This window comes from Homalodisca vitripennis, chromosome 4, assembly GCF_021130785.1.
Source record: "Homalodisca vitripennis isolate AUS2020 chromosome 4, UT_GWSS_2.1, whole genome shotgun sequence".
Taxonomy (NCBI): domain Eukaryota; kingdom Metazoa; phylum Arthropoda; class Insecta; order Hemiptera; family Cicadellidae; genus Homalodisca; species Homalodisca vitripennis.
In genome coordinates this window covers 44,497,899-44,519,331 of record NC_060210.1, presented here as the reverse complement: position 1 = coordinate 44,519,331, position 21,433 = coordinate 44,497,899, and the positions used below count along the sequence as shown (strand labels likewise).

The 21,433-nt window shown below is 33.7% G+C and overlaps 1 protein-coding gene across 1 annotated transcript in view; it reads right to left on the bottom strand.

Moving 5' to 3' along the window:
• The window catches only part of LOC124359246, a 54,640-nt gene that overhangs the window by 11,975 nt on the left and 21,232 nt on the right, over positions 1–21,433 (bottom strand). The window contains exons 3-4 of the mRNA XM_046811835.1: positions 10,229–10,485; positions 9,549–9,724 (exon numbers count right to left, since the gene is read on the bottom strand). Of these exons, the coding sequence (XP_046667791.1) occupies positions 9,549–9,724; positions 10,229–10,485 (433 nt within the window). The remainder of the gene's footprint in view (positions 1–9,548; positions 9,725–10,228; positions 10,486–21,433) is intronic.

The following is a 21,433-nucleotide window of genomic DNA, read 5'->3' as shown; positions in this document are numbered from 1 at the left end:
TGTTTTAGACCAATCTAGGAACTCCAGTGTCTTAAGTTAATATCTTTCTTAGTGAATACACTTGAGATGTAATACGATAGGGTGCTATGATATTTTTTAATGGAGTTAGTAATATATCATGTATCAGGAAACATACTATCAATTATATATATTGTCATCGAAAATTAAAAACTAAAATCAACATAAGTAATACTAATACATTTCAATAATTACGTTATGACAGTTTTCTTTCCTACATAAAGATGATAGATGAGACAGATGTACATGTTCTTGCTTCCTAATCCATGTTCCTAAACCATATCTGACTTTTATATGGTTTTCACTATCGGCTTCGTTATGAACTAGGGCAGGTTTCTAAGTAAATGCATCAATATATCATATTATATCATACTATTTCCTTGGTCCAATCTAGAAATTACATCAGTATTTATATACCTAATTAGTATCGTATACCTCATCAGTGAAAAATGGATAAGATGTTCCCTCGACAATTTTCTGTCATAGAAATTGCATTTAGTGTTTCGTGTAGACATATTGCTTTGTGATTCTACTTGCTATAATCACGAATTCACTACACTCAATTGTTTTCTCAAATTGTAGTCACAGAGCGAATGGTTCAATGAATCATGCTAATGCCCAGTTCTTCGGCTACTGTAAATACTCCGTCCCACAATATAATGAAACAAAATGTTACGTGTACACATTTACAAATTTGTTCATTAAGTAAAATCCAGAATGAAATAATTGGTTTGCCTTGTGAATGAAAATTTGGTGTTGAAATAATAAGGGTAGTTAATATCAAGCTTGTTCAATGCTTTCAATTTATAAATGTAAAAAAATAGAAATAGTGGTTATATTAATCAAACATATGGGCATCAATATATAGTTCAAATTAAAGTTTCTTTTTGTGTTGGTCTGTTTGTGCATTGATATTTTCTAAGCTACCTAACTGATTTTTATATAGTTTTCACTATCGGCTTCGTTATGAACTAGGGCAGGTTTCTTAGTAAATGCACCAATATTTAATCATAGAAAGTAGAATATATATATATATATATATATATATATATATATATATAATATAGATAAAAAATAATATACTATAGAATTGTACATTTCAAAAAGAAATACAAAAAGGTCCGTAGTAGCATATATCATTGCTTGCTGTATCATATTATTTGGTCCTTTCCAGGAATTATATCAGTATTTATATACCTAGTCAGTATCGTATACCTCGTCAGTGAGAAATGGATACGATGTTCCCTCAACGATTCCCTGTCATAGAATTTCCTTTGGTGTCTCGTGTATTGCTTTGTGATTCCACTTGCTATAATCAAGGACTCACTGGCTCGCTTATTTCTTCAAATTGGTTCATGGAGCGAATATAATTTCTTGAAGTATGCTAATGCCCAGTCCCTCAATTTTTGTTTCTTCAGGTATTGCAAATATGCCATTCAACATTGCTTAAGAAAACCAAATTAAATACTTTTACATTTACACATTCACAGTGTTGTTCAATAAACATTATTAAAGAGAATAAATTCATGTGTTTGCCTTGTTGCCACGGTGTTGAAATAAGGAGTGTTGCTACTGCCAAGTTCACTCAATGCTTTCACATTAATATTTAGCAACTTTAGAGACAAAGAGTGGAGTTTTAACTGCTTCAGAGACCAGTGGAACGTAGACCGGAGGGAATTTCGAAGTAAAAATAGGCCTATATTCATTTCAATGACCGCAAGAATGGCCATGTAAAATTTCAGTACAATCAGTTGGATAGTTTATGCGTGAAAGCGAAACCAAAAACAAAGGCGCTTTCGCATTTATTATGTTATTAGGATTAGGATACTAAAGTTTACCTTGTCTATGGTAAGTACAGTGCAGAATATCTAAACTAGCCCCACACGCAAATCGCATCGCCCACCATTTTGGATGGCGTACTTGGTTGAAAGCAAGGTCGCAAGTAACAAACTCTCCGTTTACTCGCACCCAAATTGCCGTATGACGAGCGATTAAGTTGCTCCGTATGTACCAAGCTTTACACTTACATCATTTTAACTTCACCCATTACATATACAAGAACAGTAGAAAATAATTATTAACGATGAAGACGGTGGATCAGAAACTGCTGAGTTGATCTGTCCTGTCACCTAAAGAACATTGACCCTAATGGCGTCTGGTCATGGTTCAGACTGCTCCTGCTCCTTCTCTCAGAACGGTACAGGACAAAACAACTCTAGAACCATTTAGACAGGGAAACTTGCTCCAATTCCAAGTTTAGATAGAACTTTGTATCACTGGGTGGTTCTAATGACATATAAATTTGAACCATCCAGTTTATTAATAATGCCAAGTGTTATAATAGGAAGGATATAATATAAAAGAGAGTTTACTTTAAAACATTGTGAGTCTTTTTATTATTTCAAACTCATTGGGTATTGAAATTATTGAAAAAGAAGATTAACACCGATTTCATTTTATACATTTTGAAAAATCAACAAAAGCAGCAATATATCAATATAAAGTAATCAATTACATTACTTATGTAATAGAATTCAATGGTATAGTTTTCAAATATTGAATCTTTTACTACTAAACGCCAGTTAACAAACAAAACCGTTAACAATCGCTACAAAAGAGTCCTTCTACTATCGTCAAATAGTGTACCAAGTCTAACTGTATTGTTATTTGTATGAATATTTCATCCAAGGGGGGCACACTGTATTACAGATATGACTTACTTCAATAAAAAACCGGTATGTTTGAAATGAAGTTTTTGTTTTCGTAAACAATTTCCATGTTAATTTGTATTTTCGTTTTACTTTATGTTACTGGAGGGCTTTTAATCCATGCCACCACTTTTCTTTTATAATTGTAATAGGTGAATCGTTTTCGTGAAAAATGCGATTTAATTAAAATTTGTAATTTTAATAACTTATTTCAATAATACCGTTATGATTGTATTTCGCTTTCAAAACTACTGCTAACTAGCAGTTACCCGCCCCTTCGCACGCGATTTTGTAGGTTTTGCACGTGTATGATCAGTTCTGGTTCCTGTGAATTATATTTACCACCCCAATGTTGAGTTTGCCTTCTTCCCACGATCAAGAACGTTTTTTAAAAAGAGAATATATAGTCATTTTAATTTACACGGATCTTACTATGTTTCGTTCCAAAGCTCATTTTGCCTCTTACTCGCCTACTTTTGTCAAAAGAAAACTAAGATAGGTTACAGAACAGTCTTGAAATATACAGTAATAGTTAGGCTACATTGTCTCTTATATCTGCACTGCTAGTCCCCGCAGCTTTCCACGCAGTTTAGTAGGCGCTGGACGTGTATGTATTGTGACGCCAATGTTAAGTTTGCCTTGTTGCCAGGATCAAGAAAAGATGTCAAAAAGTTTATATTTATGGCCATTATTTACTATTAATTCGTAATTAAATAATACTATTCTTAATTTACTTCGTTCTTAGTGTAATGCTCCATACTTGATTTTACCTTGTATCCTAATCAATAAAATATATATCACAGATGAGAGAAGCCTAATTCTGTCAAAAGAGAATTAAGGTGAGTTTTTTATTGGTCTTTAAATTTATTGTAACATTTGATTACTATCAAATGTTACTACTTTGACTTATATACAATTAAAAATGCATTAACATTACGAGTTTTTTTCTTTATAAAATGAACAATATTTTAAACACTTTAGAGCTAGATTAAGTAGATTAGTTCCAAAGCACATTCCATCGAACTTTCACAAGCATAGTTCTTGCCCATTGCTTCAAAGGGAGTCTTCGAAGTCAAATTCTTAACATTTACTAATGTATATGAATACTTACCTAATCGTTAAAATCTAGAACGGCATGAAAAATAATTGCAATTTCTTAGAGAATTTAATCGTTATAAATGTAAACAAACTAAAAATAGTAAACAGTGATAACACAAAACAGTTGATTACATTTGACATGCCCTTTCAATTAATATTTTACAGCTTTTGAGACCATGATGGAATTTTTGCTACTTTAAATACCAGAGTAGCCTGGAGGGATTTAAATAAATAAGAACATGCCTATATTATACCAGGGACCGCAAGAATTTCCATGTAATGTTTTGGTACAATAAGTTGAATATTTTATGCGAGAAAGCAAAGTAAACAATCAAAGGGACTTTCGCATTTTTTTAAATTATATTATATTATATAAAAAAATAATATATATTATTATATATAACGCATTTCTATTATTATTATGAATAACTAAACATAGAACAATGTTTTGCAAAATACCATGGTATGACTGAGGAACTATTGCCTAATACAAACCAGCACCATATTATTATTATTAGTAAAATATTGGAAGCCAAATATAATAAAGAAGTATATCCGTCAGTTCCTGGAGAGTCGTCTAGGCGTCCAATTTACTCATTTGGAATATATTTTAATGGTAGGCCACCAAGACTGTAAACTTCTTTAAAGTTAATTTTAACCCAAATTATTCTAAATGGATCCCCAAGCTATTCTCAAGGGGTTTTATTATTACTATAAGTAATGTTATTACCTGGGACCACAGTTTCAGAACATGTCGAGAATTAGTGGAACCTCTTCCTACCTCCGCCTGAAGATTTAGAGAATTTGTTTATCGATAGCCATGGGAATAATCAGAGAATAATCCTCAGGGTGGTAGTTACCTCTGGAGTAGAGGTCGGATATCTGACCTGCGCTTGTGGAGATACAACGCAATTACCGAATATTCGGGACTGAACCACGACTATGACTAGCCTCCCTGGCTCGTGAGAAGTTTAAAAATCAATAAATAACTAATTTTGTTTAAAGAACGTATAAACGTGCATTTCAGTATCAGGCAATAAACCAAGCCCACAACAGCATTTTAAACACAGCTTATTTAAATTCGATACGGACAGTTTCTAGGTTTCCCTTGCTCGTTGTATTTACTTCTTTATTACTTAAGAAATCACACAATCCAATAACCAGATTTTATTTTCATGAGGCCTTTCACTTTTAAGAAAAGCATCACCAATGGAAAATACATTAGGAAAGACAAAGAATAAACTAAATAAAGAAAAACAACCAGGAATCTATAAAATTAATTGTAGAAACTGAGATCTCTAAATTCCACTGGACAAAAAAAGTTACTTAGTATAAGGAACATCAAGCATGTCTAAAATATCACCAAGAAGAAAGATCGGCGGGTATGGCAAAACATGCACTCCAAACATAAACATATTACAGGAAATACAAAATAAAAATTCCTTGATACTTGAGAAACAGTTTTTACTAAAATTCCTTAATACTTGATTTTACAAAGAATTACCAATATATTGTAATAAATAATGAGCCAGAGCCTTTCTAAAATTCACCGCCTCTGTTTTTGATCTAATTAAATATTTAATTTAATTTTAAACATATATATTAGATATAAATCCCTAATTTAGAAAATAAAAAATATCACATCCTTGTCTTTTTAAAGAAGTGTTTTAATTTTAAGTAGAAACTTATATTATTATTATTTATAACCACTATGTGTTCACTTATGTGAACCTGATTATGCCTTCCTTGAAATGTAAAGGCTTCACGAAAATTAAATTAAATTATTACATTGTTTGATTTTTAAATTCATAAAGATAAGATACTATATGTTAAGTCATATCGTCCTAACTATGAAATACCAATGGCAGCTTCCTAGGAACACGTTTATAATAATTCACAGACAGTCGAAATGGGGAAGCCAAAACATCGAGACTCTGGACTCTGAGACGACTCTATTCTCCAAGTGAATGTCCACAACGATGACGTTGACCTCAATAGCGTACATCTGAGACAAAGGCAGTCTCAGTGAGTGATTCTCTCTACACTTGGCTACTTCCGCAACATGCAAATCCCTCGATCTCTTGCCGCTTGATTATCAACGGCACACAGGTTGGCCCCTATTGTTGCTTTGCCACATTAATGCGTCCATCGGTTGTGCCAGCTTTTGGCACAGGCATTGAACGTACAACGAACATACAATTATTGGGAGTTCTCCCTGGGGTTTAAAGAGAAACAGAAATTACCCATTTGATGATGTAATGTAATACTCGGATATCAATGAACGGTTGACAGGTTGGGAGATCAAATCTATCCGTTGAATTGCGAAGAGCTATCTCCCACCGCAGAGCTCCTTAGTAATTATTAAATAGTGGTTCTGAAAAATCACGAGTAAAGACATTCTAAATTCAAGTGGTTCTCTTCTCAACCCATTCGGAACTTTAACTGTGCAGTGAAAAGGGATAGCACCTTTACGAGCTTTGCAGCTTCCCGAGAATGTACACCAGAGATTGTGAAAGTACTAAACGAGGCGTCTAATTCGCCTTCACGCAATGTAACTTGGAATCAAATTCAGGCAGCCACGTCCACCGTGGAACCAAACAAAGGTATATAACAATTAATCTTGTCTAGGAGGGTTTATATCTGGTTTATACCTTCCAGTTGAACCTACACTAGGTCAGCTAAAACGGATGTGTTACTTAAATCTGTGAAACCCTACATGTGTCCAGGAGCGGTACATCACTAACAGCAAATATTTGCATGTAAGAGTAGATCCATAGGTCTAGTCTACTGCGGGGAATGACTTGTTGGAGTTGGGGGTGCTCCCTAAGTGATAAAGAAAGCTGCTAGTCTAGACATAAGGGAGTACCACCCCTGCCCACTTTGACTGGGGAGCATGGTCTATAGCTGGACCAGTACAGACATGATAGATAGCTCCCAGTGTTCTAAATAGACATGACAAATTAATGTGCAAAAGTCATTCCTTATGGATCTCCACAGTAAGCGGCTCCTATATCCAACTCCTATTCTGTTATTCAAGAAACTACACAAAAGCCCATTTAGGACTAAGAGCAATTTCTCAGCTTTTTGTTCGAATAGGACAAAACATTACAAGTAATAAAATATCAAGTATAATGTAGGCTCTCAATATTTAAGACAGACATGATGGTTTTCACAAAAAGGGTCGGAGCTTTCATTTCCATTGGACTCCACTATTAAAGGTCGTAAACTTGCGTGGTGACCGGGTCCTGTAATGTAACGCCGTCACTGAACCGGATCTGAGATTGGTCATCTCCTCGACACCTCATCATCACGTCAGCCTAAATATATGTCAGCGACTACAGCTGTGGTTAGCCCGCGGCACTGACAGCAACTCACTAATTATCTTCCTCTATGAAGATGTGGTCTGAGTAACGGGGCTGCAACTGTTATCAAGCTTATTCCTTCAATTCCAATTCTATTAAGACGGCTATAATCATGCACTTGTTAAGGGTGGAATGAAACCAAGCCATGAAACCAACTTATGGTGTTTCATATTTACTGTATGATTGATTTTGTACTAAAGTGTTGAAATCTTAATCAGACTGAAAATGGACATTATAACTATTTCTTGTTGACGATTAAGGTAAAATCGCCATGTCAGACCAAATCCAACCAGACACTTAACATCTTAAATCATCATAAATAGGCTAACCAACTTTTAGTGCATGGAAAACATTCGTGGTATAAAGAAGACAAGATATTTGGATACAAATTCATGATAATAGAAAAGAAAAGCTGTCGTTGATATTATAGTTTTAATAATTAGTAAAGAGATCAAACGAATTCCCAAGAAATTAAGATACATGCAACTTTTGTAGGTTTAGAAAGAACTTGTAAAGTGCTACGGTTGTATGTATTAGTATTGATAGTCTCCTATGTTATGGTATTGTCTATACGAAAACAATATGATTTTTTTAAAGCACAGAAATGGCTAAAAGTAATGTGTAACGAACTAAGAACAACATATTTATTTAAATTGATTTATACATCAAAGCAACTCAACACATTATACTGCTGTCTTGTGTTTTTTTACTGCCATATATAAAAGGGTATCTGATTTTATTATAATTAAAATGCATTATTGTACTACATAAACAATATATATATATATATTGCTAAAATGTCCTTAATTTTTAACGTCCCAAATGACTATATTAAAAAGCAGTATGAGTCATGTCACTAAAAACGATATTTCGATAATTTTGAAACACGTTTTATGAAGTCAATCAGAAGAAGCCTGCTGAAGAAGTAAAGAGAAACCGCAGACAAAGTAGGCTAAGAGAAGTACAAGGCAGCTTGCAAATGACACTGCTAGAGTGGGCGTGCATACGACAGACGTGACAGAAATGGGCCCAGGGTGTTACTGTCTCTAATAGTGAACACTTCAGAGTTTTTATTTACAAGGCATTAGCCTACTCTCGTTCCGTTGTGCTCGTTATTTGGACCAAAACTTTACGATATTCCAGCTCCAAGGACAAGTTGAAGCGTATATGTGGAGCGTGGGAAATAAGAGCCAGAGTTCACGCTTGACGGTCTCTCATTCACACGGTCTGACACTGACAGTCGACAGCCGCATCGTAATTGGCATTACTTGTACATTAAAAGTTAATTAATTAGTTAGGTCACTGGTAACGAAAACAACACATTTCCATTATCTTATATTATAGTCCAATAGTAATGAAGTTTCTCCGAAGAAGAGTTTTACACTTTGTATAATTTTAAATTGTAAATTATAATTTGTAAATGTTAATTTGAAGCTAACCAATTTATTACTACCGGGAATATATTACTTGACAAACACTAGCTGTAACCCACAGATTCACATTCGATTTTCAACCATATTATGGAGATAGCAATGTGAAATATTTATCGTTATTGTATGGTAATCCCGTCTATAAATCCAAGTTGGAGTAACTGGAATCTAGTTTTAAAGGGCAACGCGTCGGATGCCTGCGCTTAAAGGGCAAAATAGTTTCTATGAACCCCAATTAGCTTTCATTTTCATACAAATATACCGAGTATTTGGCCGAACGTCTAAGATGTAATAGTGCATTATTGAATTATTTAAGGTCAGTGGGAAGGCGCCCTTAAGTCTGAGTCTTCGGCCTTTTCATAAGAAACGAGTGAGCATATTATAATCTACTGCCTTTACTTATGAATTGGGGCAATCCAATGTAACTTCATACTTTCCAAAACTGTACTTAAGAGCATAAACAATATTTGATACTTTCAACGTTTCGATCTTCGTAGACTCTGTACAACAAAATTTAAGCGGAATGGATTAAAATAAGAATTTTTATTACTTTAAAGAATTTAAATGTCGAAAATATTTCAGCCTTACTCGTCATTTTATTTATACTTCTCCATGGCTTCCATTAATGAATCAATTATATACCGATGGCAATTTTACAGTATATGATTAGCACGTAAATACACCTTTCTGTGTGTTACTCAAATGTTTGATTGAACTAGATTCTTTACTACGCCTGGTAAAATAAGACATTACTTTACTTTACTTTATTCTTGTACAAATTCTGTTCATGCGCCAGAACTACTAAGTAATGTAGTTTTAGCGTGACGGAAGAAGTAGATTATTAGAAGGATACATATCCATATACCTAAAACGATACAATAGGCTACTACAATACAATAGGCCCTCCAATGGCAGTCACGTGACTAGCGTACCTGTCTAGAGGCTGCTTGAGGGCGCTGGATGAGGCCCCTAGCCCGGAGCTGGTGTAGGCAGGGAACGGCTGTCTGGCGAGGTTGTTGTCCGGAGGGTAGGTCCACACCCCTGTGTTGGAGTCGTCAGAACCTGCTCCTAGGCTGTCGTACCCGCCGCCTCCACCGGCTCCCGAGTCCTTTTATCAGTTGTCAAATTTTATTTAGATATCAATCCAACACAATTCGAAGAAGAATAGATATATAATATGATTAGTTGCTACGTAATTTCAATTTTATAGGGTGGGTATTTTTAACGAGACTGTTCTTCAAAATTTGTTGGTTGATTAAAAATTTACAGGCCTTCACGCTGAGACGAACTTTGGCCGTTTAAAGTATAATTTGTGATATTTTACAGGTATGTAATAATGGAAGAAATAATATACCCTTCTCGTGGCTTTAAATGCCACCAACGTCTAAAAGTATTTCGAAATACAAAAAGAAATCGTATCATCAAAATGTAAAAAGAATGATAATTCTTTATTTGTATGATATATTAGAAAAAGTCTTTTATGATCGTTAAGCACCGAAGTATCAAACTCTTCTATGGAATCCGGTAAAAATATAATTATTGAACATCAAGCGTTTGTAGAGAGAATCGACCCAATGCTACCATTTTTACATTGCTTGGCCCAACTACTCACTTTAAAGTCGAAGTCGCTGATGGTATCAGCACCTCCACTGCTACCCGAAGAGCTGGAACTCTGCGCTACTGACGTCAGCCCCTTCCCCATCAGCTTGGCTATACCGCCGATGATGCTGGGCAGGAACATGGCTAGCAGCACCGACTTGACGACCTGCGCACCGATGAACAGCGGCAGCAATAGTTTCTTCAACCCGAATGCGAGGAATCCAAGCCCGAATCCCGTCAAAAACGAGTTCTTGCCGAACCCGAAACGAGCTGAGGAAAACAACTTTATGAATTTAAAATTCAATTTCAAACTTTAGTAATGTCTATAACTTATGCCTTCTGAATAGCTTATGGTGTATTCAATTTATTATCGTTTGAGAATACATTTCTAGTTCTAGCTAAATATTGCGCTATTATCGCGCAACAAAACTCTCTATCCAAGTATCACGATTAGGCTCGTATACATATGTATTCCAATGTAATATTATATATATGTATATATATACATATATATATATATATATATATATATATATATATATATATATATATATTATATATAAAAACTTGTGCTAATCGAAGATCAGTCAAGAATGTAAGAGGTGATCTCAAGTTCCAGTCGCAAATGTATTCGCCAACGATTTCTTATGGTATCGTATTAGCAACGAGCAGTATAAGGCCAACAGGTTCGACAAATACTCGATAGGAGAGCTCCACGCCAAGTCAATCCATTGTGAGTAGTATTTGAGGAAGATTGACGAACCACCCACACCTGCGGGCGACGAGTGCCACTCAACAATGATCTCCAGATGATTGATCTCGGAGAAAGTGTGCCCTCGCCTTGGGTGAAGTTCCTCATTGTCATGGCATCAGTCCAGTCACGAGCGTAATCGCGCGTTATCAGATCGACTCCGTCTGTGTTCGCAGTCAACAATCCAGAAGACATTAGGGTCGTCTGACCAGCGAGCGGAGATAATCATATAGTCACTGCCCCACTTGTCTCTCCACTCAATATTACACTAGCGGCATCACTTAACTTTCTATAAACAAGTACACTTGGAATTCCCCGACTGTGTAATTCTTATACATGCTTCAAGGGACTCTAGTAATTCAATATAATTTAATTTAGAAAACTAACAAATAAATGTGCGGAGCTACGTTAATGTTCAACTAGGTTAAGAATAGGTAGTTGGGTACAGTTTGGCATAAATAATATTTGTGCACTTACGGGAGAATTCGAGATTTTGGATTTTCTGCACATAACAATAAATAATAATGAAATGTACGAATTTGGTTATTATAACGATAATTTCAAAGTCGTTAAAACACGTATTAATAAGCACTTCAAACGTTTCATATCAATAAGATTTAATATGTTATAATTTAGTTTTTTCCTTCTAATATAAATCACACACATGAATCACTCAGATTTGAAGTATATGAAACCGGCCCAATAGCGTCAAAATAGCGTCAAAATAGGTCGTGTGTTTCTGGAGTTTTGAAGATTTGAGCTCTTTAATAATTAAAAATGTGAATGTAATGAAATTCGGCAAGGAGGCATAAGTTATTTTTTTTTATTTAATTCAAGAATATATTTGATTAGTTTACAGGTTATGATTTCTGATTATGATCAGAGGGGTTAGAAGATATGTTTCTGGCTAAAGTAAATGGTGAAAAAATAACATCCCATTTGGAAAAAAATCTAAAAATAATCAATACTAAAATTCCATCGTGTTTTTAACACAATGTGTACTAATATACAAGGGATGCTACAAGGGTTTAAACATGTAAAGGACAATAACAAGAGGATTGTGTAAGAAAGCAACGAACACTTTTCCGTAGGGTAAAATCAGTGTTAATCTCATTTGTAAATTAATTTTGCACATGGTGCTTTTCTTTTTCTTTGATACGACTACTTATTAACTAGTGTTATAAGGGACCGTCTTGTTATAATGAGCATGTGTTAGCTACTAGAGCTATTGGTCACCCATTGAAGTTTACTAAACATCTGCTTACATATAGTCAAATTAAGATTGAACTTGTAAAATATTACTAAGTTGTAATATTTTCAATGACCATGTAAAATTTACATTTTCAATGTTTATTCCCCAGGGCCATTTTGTGTTGCTAGAATCCCAAACATCATTTTTCTTATTTGATCTTCTTTGATAAATATTTAGTATGCAGGGAATAGTATGAGTTAATGAAACTAACTTTGAAACCAATTATTTTATACGACAGAAAATAATATAAATTACTCTCCTACAAATGGGAGAGAGGAGGTGTGTGCTCCTCACACAGTCAGGTGAGATGTTGCATTAGATACCTTCCCCATGTAAGTAAAGTGGGTATAACAAGGTTATGTGTCCGCTAGTGATATTTTGACACACACACACACACACACACACACACACACACACACACACACACACACACACACACACACACACACACACACACACACACACACACACAAATTGTTTAATGCCAAAAAGCTAAGAGACATTGGTTATCAATATGTATGGATAAAGGAGGGAAAAGTATTAGTTAGAAGAGGAAATAAGGAGAAAGTTATACAAATCCGTTCTGACAAAGATATTGAGAAAATAATGAAAAGTGGTAGCTGTGTGGACTGATTATTTTTGGCAAAACACACAAACAGATATCTGGTATTAGTTTTATTTTACTTATGTGTGTTGTAAATTATCTAAATAAATTAAAAATATTTCACATTAATATTAGAAGTATTCGAAAACACTTTAATGAATTATTGATTTACCTAGAAGTGAATAACAAGAAATACGACTTGATTATTTTAAGTGAGATATGGATAAAGTCAGATGAGAAGCAGTCCTACCAGATCCCAGGTTACAACATGATCATGCAGGCAAGGGAGAGTAATCGAGCTGGAGGTGTGCTTATATATTTGGATAGTCATCTGGACTTTGAGCATCGATTGTTATCTATGCCCACAGCTGAAATGATTCATGTGGAACTGTTTCTTGTATCACAAAATAATAAGTACAAATTATCAATTGTAGCTATCTATAGATCATGTAAATTCAGTTTTTCTCAGTTTAGAGAAGAGTTTGAAAATGTTTTAAAATTAAATAATGACCCTATGATTATTATAGGGGATATAAATGTTTGTACATTAAAAGATAATGGATCTGGTCCAAATTATATAAATTTATACACATCATATGGCTTTGAAAATTACATAAAAGAACCAACTCGAATACTTGGAATAAGTAAATCATGCATTGATCATATTTTGATTAGAAATACTAGTGCATTAGATTTCAAAAGTTATGTTTTACAAACGTACATAACCGATCACTTTGCTTTGGAATTAAATGTTTTTAACTTGAATTTAGAATTAAGGAATAAAGTAAAGTTCTCTAAAGTTGTAGATTATGATGTGCTTAGTAGAAAGTTATTGTCTGCTAATTGGTTGCCCGTTATTCAGGCATGTGATGTAAATAGCTGTGTTAAAATATTATATGATACATATAGTAATTGTTATAATGACTCTTGTAAACTCAGAAAGATTAATAGTAGAAATAGAAGACGCAATCCTTGGATAAATGATCACTTGGTGAATCTAATAAACATGAAAAACCATTTTTATAAATTATACATTAGGGATATAGAAAATATTTATTTGAAATCTAGGTACAGGGAACTATCTCATACTGTGCACAGGCAAATCAAAAAAGCCAAACTTGATTATTACTCTACTCTTTTTGATTATAATCGCAGTAACACAAAACAGTACTGGAAAATAATTAAGAGCATTACAAAAAAGGAAAAAATAGGTATAAGTAGAATTAATTGTAATGGTACTCTGATTGATGTTAGTAGGAATGAGCTGGAGGTAGCAGATGTGTGTAATGATTATTTTGTAAATGTTACCTCTCAGCTGAGACAGGAGCATTTTGGTAGTGATATGTTTCTTATTGACAGTTCTGATAACTGTGTTGTGTTTGAGCATTTCTCAATTAGTCACGAAAACGTTGCAAGAGCTATAAATACAATGACAAATAAAAAAAGCTGTGGGCTGGATGGAATAAGCATCATTACTATTAAGCGTAACATTAATGTGTTTTTACCGCTTCTTCTGAATATTTTTGAAAAATCTCTAAGACACGGTATATGTCCTGATAAATTTAAGATTGCTTGTGTAGTGCCAATATATAAAGCAGGTAACCATACAGAAGTTTCATCGTATAGACCTGTATCGTTAATTAATACTATAGCTAAAATTTTTGAGGTAATTATTAAAGAACAGCTGCTGGATTACTTTTTTTCAAGGTCTTTGTTTTCAAACAATCAGTTTGGGTTTTTGCCAGATAGAGGTACAAATCTTGCCATTGAGAGGCACGTTAAATGTATTGCAGATTCAATTAACCAGAATAAGTATGTGTTGGCTGTGTACTTAGACTTTAAAAAAGCCTTTGATTTAATTGATATAAATATTTTATTAAATAAATTAAGAATTTACGGTATTGGAGGCAATGCATTGAAATGGCTTAGGTCTTTTTGTAATGGCAGAAAGCAGGTTGTAAAGGTGAATGGTGTCTTGAGCAAAGAATTGCAGTTAAATTATGGTGTTGCACAAGGGGGTGTTTTGGGACCTTTAATGTTTATTATATATATAAATGAGATATTGCAAATTCCCTTGTACTCAACAATATTTGCATATGCTGACGACACAACAATGGTTTGTTCTGCAAATAATAAAAATACATTAAGACAAATGGTTAACCAAGACTTAAAATCTATTTCAATTTGGTTAGTTCAAAATAAGATAATAATAAATAGTAATAAGTCAAAATGTATATTATTTTTTGACCGAAATAAAGAATGTAGAGAACTACAAAATGAAAATAACTTTTTCTGTCATCAACATTTGTGCCTTTATAAATGTTTATGTGAGGGTATTGAGGTAGTTGATAATGTCAAGTACTTAGGGCTTATAATAGATAGAAATTTAAAATGGGACTTCTACACAAAATATCTAGTAGGAAAGCTCAGAAAAATAAATTATGCTTTATACCATATGAGAGAGTATCTAAAGTCTGACCATTTAAAGAAACTATATTTGTCTTGGTTTGAGGGAACCATAAGGTATGGTATTATACACTATGGTGGGACTTATGACTCAGTTTTGAGGCAGGTGATAATGTTACAGCGATTTGCAGTGAGGAATGTGTACCATATAGGAAAATTTGATAGTGTGTCACGCTTATTTCAGCAGGAGAAAATTTTGACTTTTTCTCAGCTATATGTATTGAGTGCAATAATGTATATGAGAAAGCATTTAATAAATTATGAATTACAGAAGTTTAATCGTGACACTAGATTATCTGCTAGAATGGTCATAGAGACTCCAAATTATCTTAAAGAAATCGGACGTAGACAGTTTTGCTACTCAGGGATAAGATGGTTTAACCGTTTCGTACTTGAGTGTGGCGACAACATATTGTATGAGAGGAAACCCAAATTTAAAATGAAGGCCTTGGAATTTATAGTTAGCTTGGGTTTGATGTGATGATACCAATAGAGACAGATAAATTTATTGCAAGAATTGCGGTTCATACATTAATAGTTGATAATGGATATGAGGTATAATTGTTGATGCTTATTTATTGGATTTTTGGAGTTTGTTGGCAGGTTTTGATTTTAGATATGTATTGGTCATTAGTTACTTATGTTTGTTGGATATTTATTTAATTATTTATTTTATTGACTATTACAAAAATTATATCATAAATTCATTTAATTATTGTTACATTATTGTTGTGTTGTCTTTATAGTTATTTATTATCATTTTGGATTATATACATTAATTAGTTATTTATTTTTTGTTAGTAACTTATTTATATGTTATTCTGGTGGTTATTGTACGTATATATGAGGTATAATTGTTGATATTTATTTATTGGATTTTTGGAGTTTGTTGGCAGGTTTTGATTTTAGATATGTATTGGTCATTAGTTACTTATGTTTGTTGGGTATTTATTTAATTATTTATTTTATTGAATATTACAAAAATTATATCATAAATTCATTTAATTATTGTTATGTTATTGTTATGTTATGTCTTTATAGTTATTTATTATCATGTTGGATTATATACGTTAATTAGTTATTTATTTATTGTTAGTAATTTATTTATATGTTGTTCTGTTAGTTATTATACTTAATAGAGGTATGGGTATATTACCGTCCTGTAATTCACATGAATGTTTGGGTGGGAGTGTATGTTTTTCTTGTACACAATATATTAGAGACTGAAAGTAAAACAGCAGCCAGCTGAAGGACTCTGATGAATATAATTGTATAAAATTTGTATATGTTTTTTTTCATTTCGCACGTGCCATGTTGGCATATGAAATGTAGTAATACATGTAAATTCCTAAATAAATAAAGGTTTTTTGAACTTGAACTTGAACTTGAACTTGAACTTGAACACACACACACACACACACACACACACACACACACACACACACACACACACACACACACACACACACACACACACACACACACACACACACACACACAGACAGACAGACATACAGAGATTTTAAATCAAAGTGAGTTCACTTTGTAATTTTTAGTATGATAGAGTACTGGAAATGAATGCCGTAAAATAAATAATAAATACACATTTAAATGCTTTTGTATTTAAATTTTGTACAGTATATACTGTAATAATGATTTTTAATTATATCATCTATATCTATACTATTATATAAAAATGTAATTATGTCTGTTTGTGTGTTTTACTAGATCACGTAAACAATTATGGACGGTTGTAACTTCTTAGAGTTCACGGTTAAGATATAGGCCTATTCTTATTTCGAAAATCCCTCTGGGCTAAGCCCCCACTGGTCTTTAAAGTAGCGAAAATCCCATCTCGGTCTCTAAGTTGCATTAAAGCAAACAAATAATATTATTATTGTCATACAATAATTATACAATTAATAATAATAAATATAACAGAAATGGCGTGTTAAATGTAATTAACTGTTTTGTATAAATATTCTTTTTATCACAATGCAACCATTTGTTTAGTTAATTTAACCAAGATTTTCAATTTGTTTACATTTATAGCCTTGAAAGCATAGAGTAAGCTTGATAGTAATAATATTTCTTACTTGAACATTTTCTGCAGCTGCAATGGAGCACAGAGTAAGAAAATTACAAATAAAAAATTAAAGTGTTAGTACAAAATATACTTTAAACTGAACAGTTTACTATCTAACTTTGACTACGAATTTACAGACTAATAAACCCCATTTTAGTTGTCTTTTTATAGAAGTATGCTTCTCAGAACTGGGTATGTTCGAGTATATACACGATTTTTAATCGGGGAAACAAGCCAAAATCAACAATGGCACAAAAATTACTAGGAGCAGAGTAAATACAATGGTCATCAATATACACGTTTTACATATTTTCTTGATCGTGGCAACACGAAAAGCTCAACATTAGCGTCGGAAATATAATTCACTCGAACCAGAAGTATTCATACACGTGCTAAGCCTACGAAATTGGTTGCGAAGCCACGGGTAACAGCTAGTGTGTAATAAAATAAACATTTTGGACATTTTAAATATTATATTGGTGATTTTTCAGTAATCCGGTATTTTCACTTCTCTAGCATAATTTTGATAGCATATTATGCCAGATTAGCGAGACTGCACTGTACAAATTATGTTTTTATTACTTCCGTAGAATATTTTGAATGTTTTCTTGTGCAGCTTGTGTCTTCATTACAAATCAAATCAGAGGCACTAAATGTCCTCAGGTTACTGATTTTTATACCTTTTTTAACGTTTGATGTTTATTTTAACATTATTACAAGATATCAACAATCTTTTAGTTTCCCAATGTTATTTCAAGGCTTCTTTTGATACATGTTATTGTGGCCATTATATATTAGTCACTGAGTTGAACCTACTGATCTCAACTTTTAAATAGTTTGTATTATAAATATGAATACTTTTGTAAAATAGTAGATACTACTCGTATTTAATATCAAAACATTGATACAGTCTCTAAGGAATTGGCAAGTAAGATCTACACATGCATTGGGATTTTTCATTACAAATGTTAAAATTACTTTTAGTCTTCAAAAATTCTCAAAAAATGATGTACTTGATATTTCTACAGGGTTTCTTACTGTATAACAACCTAAGAGTGGGTTATCATTCTAGATCCGGAAATGTTTGCGATGAAGGGGGAGAACTGCAAAAGCTTAGTCCGTGAGATCCGAGACCTTCTGCCAAGGCACGTAGCGCTGCATATTGTCCAACTGTGCCTATAAACTACTAACGGTGACACATTTGCATACAGTAGACGGACTGTTCAGCCCCCTCTCCAGAAAAATGTTCTTGAAACGCATAACTAAGTAATGAGTTCTAAAATCAATAGCAGTTGCAATTGAGGTATCGCATTTATGTATCGTTGTGTTATTTATTTAATAAGTGCCAAAATGTCACAACTAGGAATAGGTGAGCTACAACTCTTTAAATCATCAATCTTCACTTTATACTCAAAATTCATTACTAAAAACTCAAAGTTAAACATTTGTATCTGGAAATAACAAAATAAGTTGTATTGACTGTGCGTTAGCGCGAAGTCTATCATTTGTGAGGGGCTGGAAAGTAACAAATGGTGCATGGCTATTAAGGCTGAGCGTTAGCGGACATTAGCGGACAATGAGAAAATCTCAGAACAAATAAAATTGTAAACTAACTGACTACTAGATTATAGCATTTTGACATAACATCGTAGCATCTGTAGCCTAACTATTCACTATGTTGAGGAAAGTATCATAAGTATATTTTAAACAAGAATGGACTCTATGATGATGATGTAGCAATTGGCAGAGCGTCATTGAAGCTCATTACTCACTAGAATGGCAAATCTATGTTTTGTCCACCGGAGGGAGGAAGAGTGTTTGTAAAAATATATTTTCAGTATGATTGTCTGTCTGTCCTGGACATCTGAGCTATAGACTGAAATTTCACGTGCAACCTCAGTGAAGGTTGTTACAAACACTTCGCGTGGTGTATTCCAACCTTGTGTATTTTCACTTTTTTTTGGTAATATATTTCATAAAAGTACATGATATAGGGGAATTGTACAATTAATAATAATGACTAATCGTCTGACTAACAATTAAGATAGTAGTAGTATAATCAGTATCAGTGAAAGTAGTACTTCTGTTAACAACTTTTCGTTTTAAATAACCAGTTTTAAATACTCATAAGAGTAGCAGATTATCTTCTCAATGTGTATTGGAGTGTTGTTTCCAAATCTCAGTTGTCTTTCAATTAGTTTAGACTATTATAATTTTACTTAAATAATGTAACCACCAATTTCTTTTCAAAGATCTCTTTACCACGAAGAAACTTTTCTTTGCATTTAAAGTTTTGTCTTCAAAGCACTTAATTCTTTTCAGAACATACTTTTAAATTGTATACTGCGATACATACATTTGGGACAGGGACCTATGCAAAATGGATGAATCAGATAATGTTTGTATGAATGCCGCATTCGGCGACTATATTACTAAATCCCTTAAATTAACTTTTCGTCTCTTGAGAGCTTCAGAGAACTCTCGTGGTTGACATGTAAGGTCACTCAGAATTTTACTTTCAAGATTACAATTTCGTGCTATTAGGGCGTGCAGCAGTATAATAACAGAGAGGATAATAATAATAAATAGATCCGCCATAGCTCCTTTAATTGTGAACCCAATTGCAACTGCAAATACGGATGGTACACCAGACGGAACCTTTTCCTCAATTTGAAATTGAGGAAGTGAGAGGTTAGGAAGTTGATCATCCTTGAGTAATTGACGGTTGTCGGCTCCTGAGGACCAGTCCTGAGCCTTGCTCTACTTTCCCGGCCTGCGTGCACTGTGGCGTCCCCTCCCTCTGTCCACTCTCTCCTCGTGTCGTCTTGTTGATGCCGTCACGGACGCTGCCTACGTGCAATTCCTCAATGAGCCATTGATCGCTCCTATGTACACTCAGAGGACGGCTTCCTTCACTAATAGTCTCCCCTCGTTAAATATCTTTAAAGATAACATAATAGGCAATGGATGAGGTTCCTAGGGATTTGAGTCTGGATAAGTGATAGCACAGGATCCAGGCATCTACTTTTAATGGCCTACTCCAGTGAGAAAGGATAGGGTGTGGAGATGAAGAATAGAATTACTTAACTCGGGTTTGAGTTGGAACAACTCAGTTGCAGGTATATACTATTAGTAACACTTTTGTAGGTATTCATGAATTTTGAGCTTAATGGAACATGAGTGAATCTATTGCAAACATGGGAATTCTATTGTATCCATGATCGAAGTGACGTATAGAAATTTTTAGTCATCTTGCTATCCAAATATGCTGTATATCTTGTCCATTTATGCCTTTTTTCATGTTCAGAACCGTACATAGGGGTTAATATTATAACCAATTAAAGGCCACTTGGACATCTAGACAACCATGTACATCTAAGTACCCTTAATTGAGCCCACAATTTTCTGGAAATGATCAAGTGAGCCGGTTATGTTCAGAGCTTAAGTAGGGATTGTATACTATAACCAATTGGAGACCGTTAACAGTCTTGTGGAGAGTCACAGCAAAATGCTTTTGTCCCAGTGTAACACTTTAGAGTCGTATAAGTTAACTACCTAACCCTTCAGTTTTCAATTTGAATAAGATAGTATTGAAAGGACTGGACCATTTTCAGTATGAATTAAGTCAAAATACTCTATACCCTGTATTTATATATCTTAAATATAGCTGCAATTCACAAAGAATATTTTAATTTATTAATAAGTCGAGTACTGAGTTGTCTTGTATGTTGGAAATTGTACAACGTTTGTAAAGCAGTGTGTAGATCATAAATTGCGGTGTACCATTACTTTACAAATTTCCAATTCCTCCACAACACTCGTCGCCATCGTAGGGTGTATCACTTTGTGATTCCTCTGCACTTGCAACTCCTGCTAAAATGTAACTTATTCTAAAGAAAACAGAAAAACTTCCTTCTTTGACCGTGATATTTTCGGCATTGTCGGAGTCGGTTCATTTTAAAACAAACCTAACACCACAAGTTCTTACGCAGTTGTATTTCTGTGTGATGGTATCATCATCAGTGATAACATTATAAATGATTCGACAGCCGCCAGCAC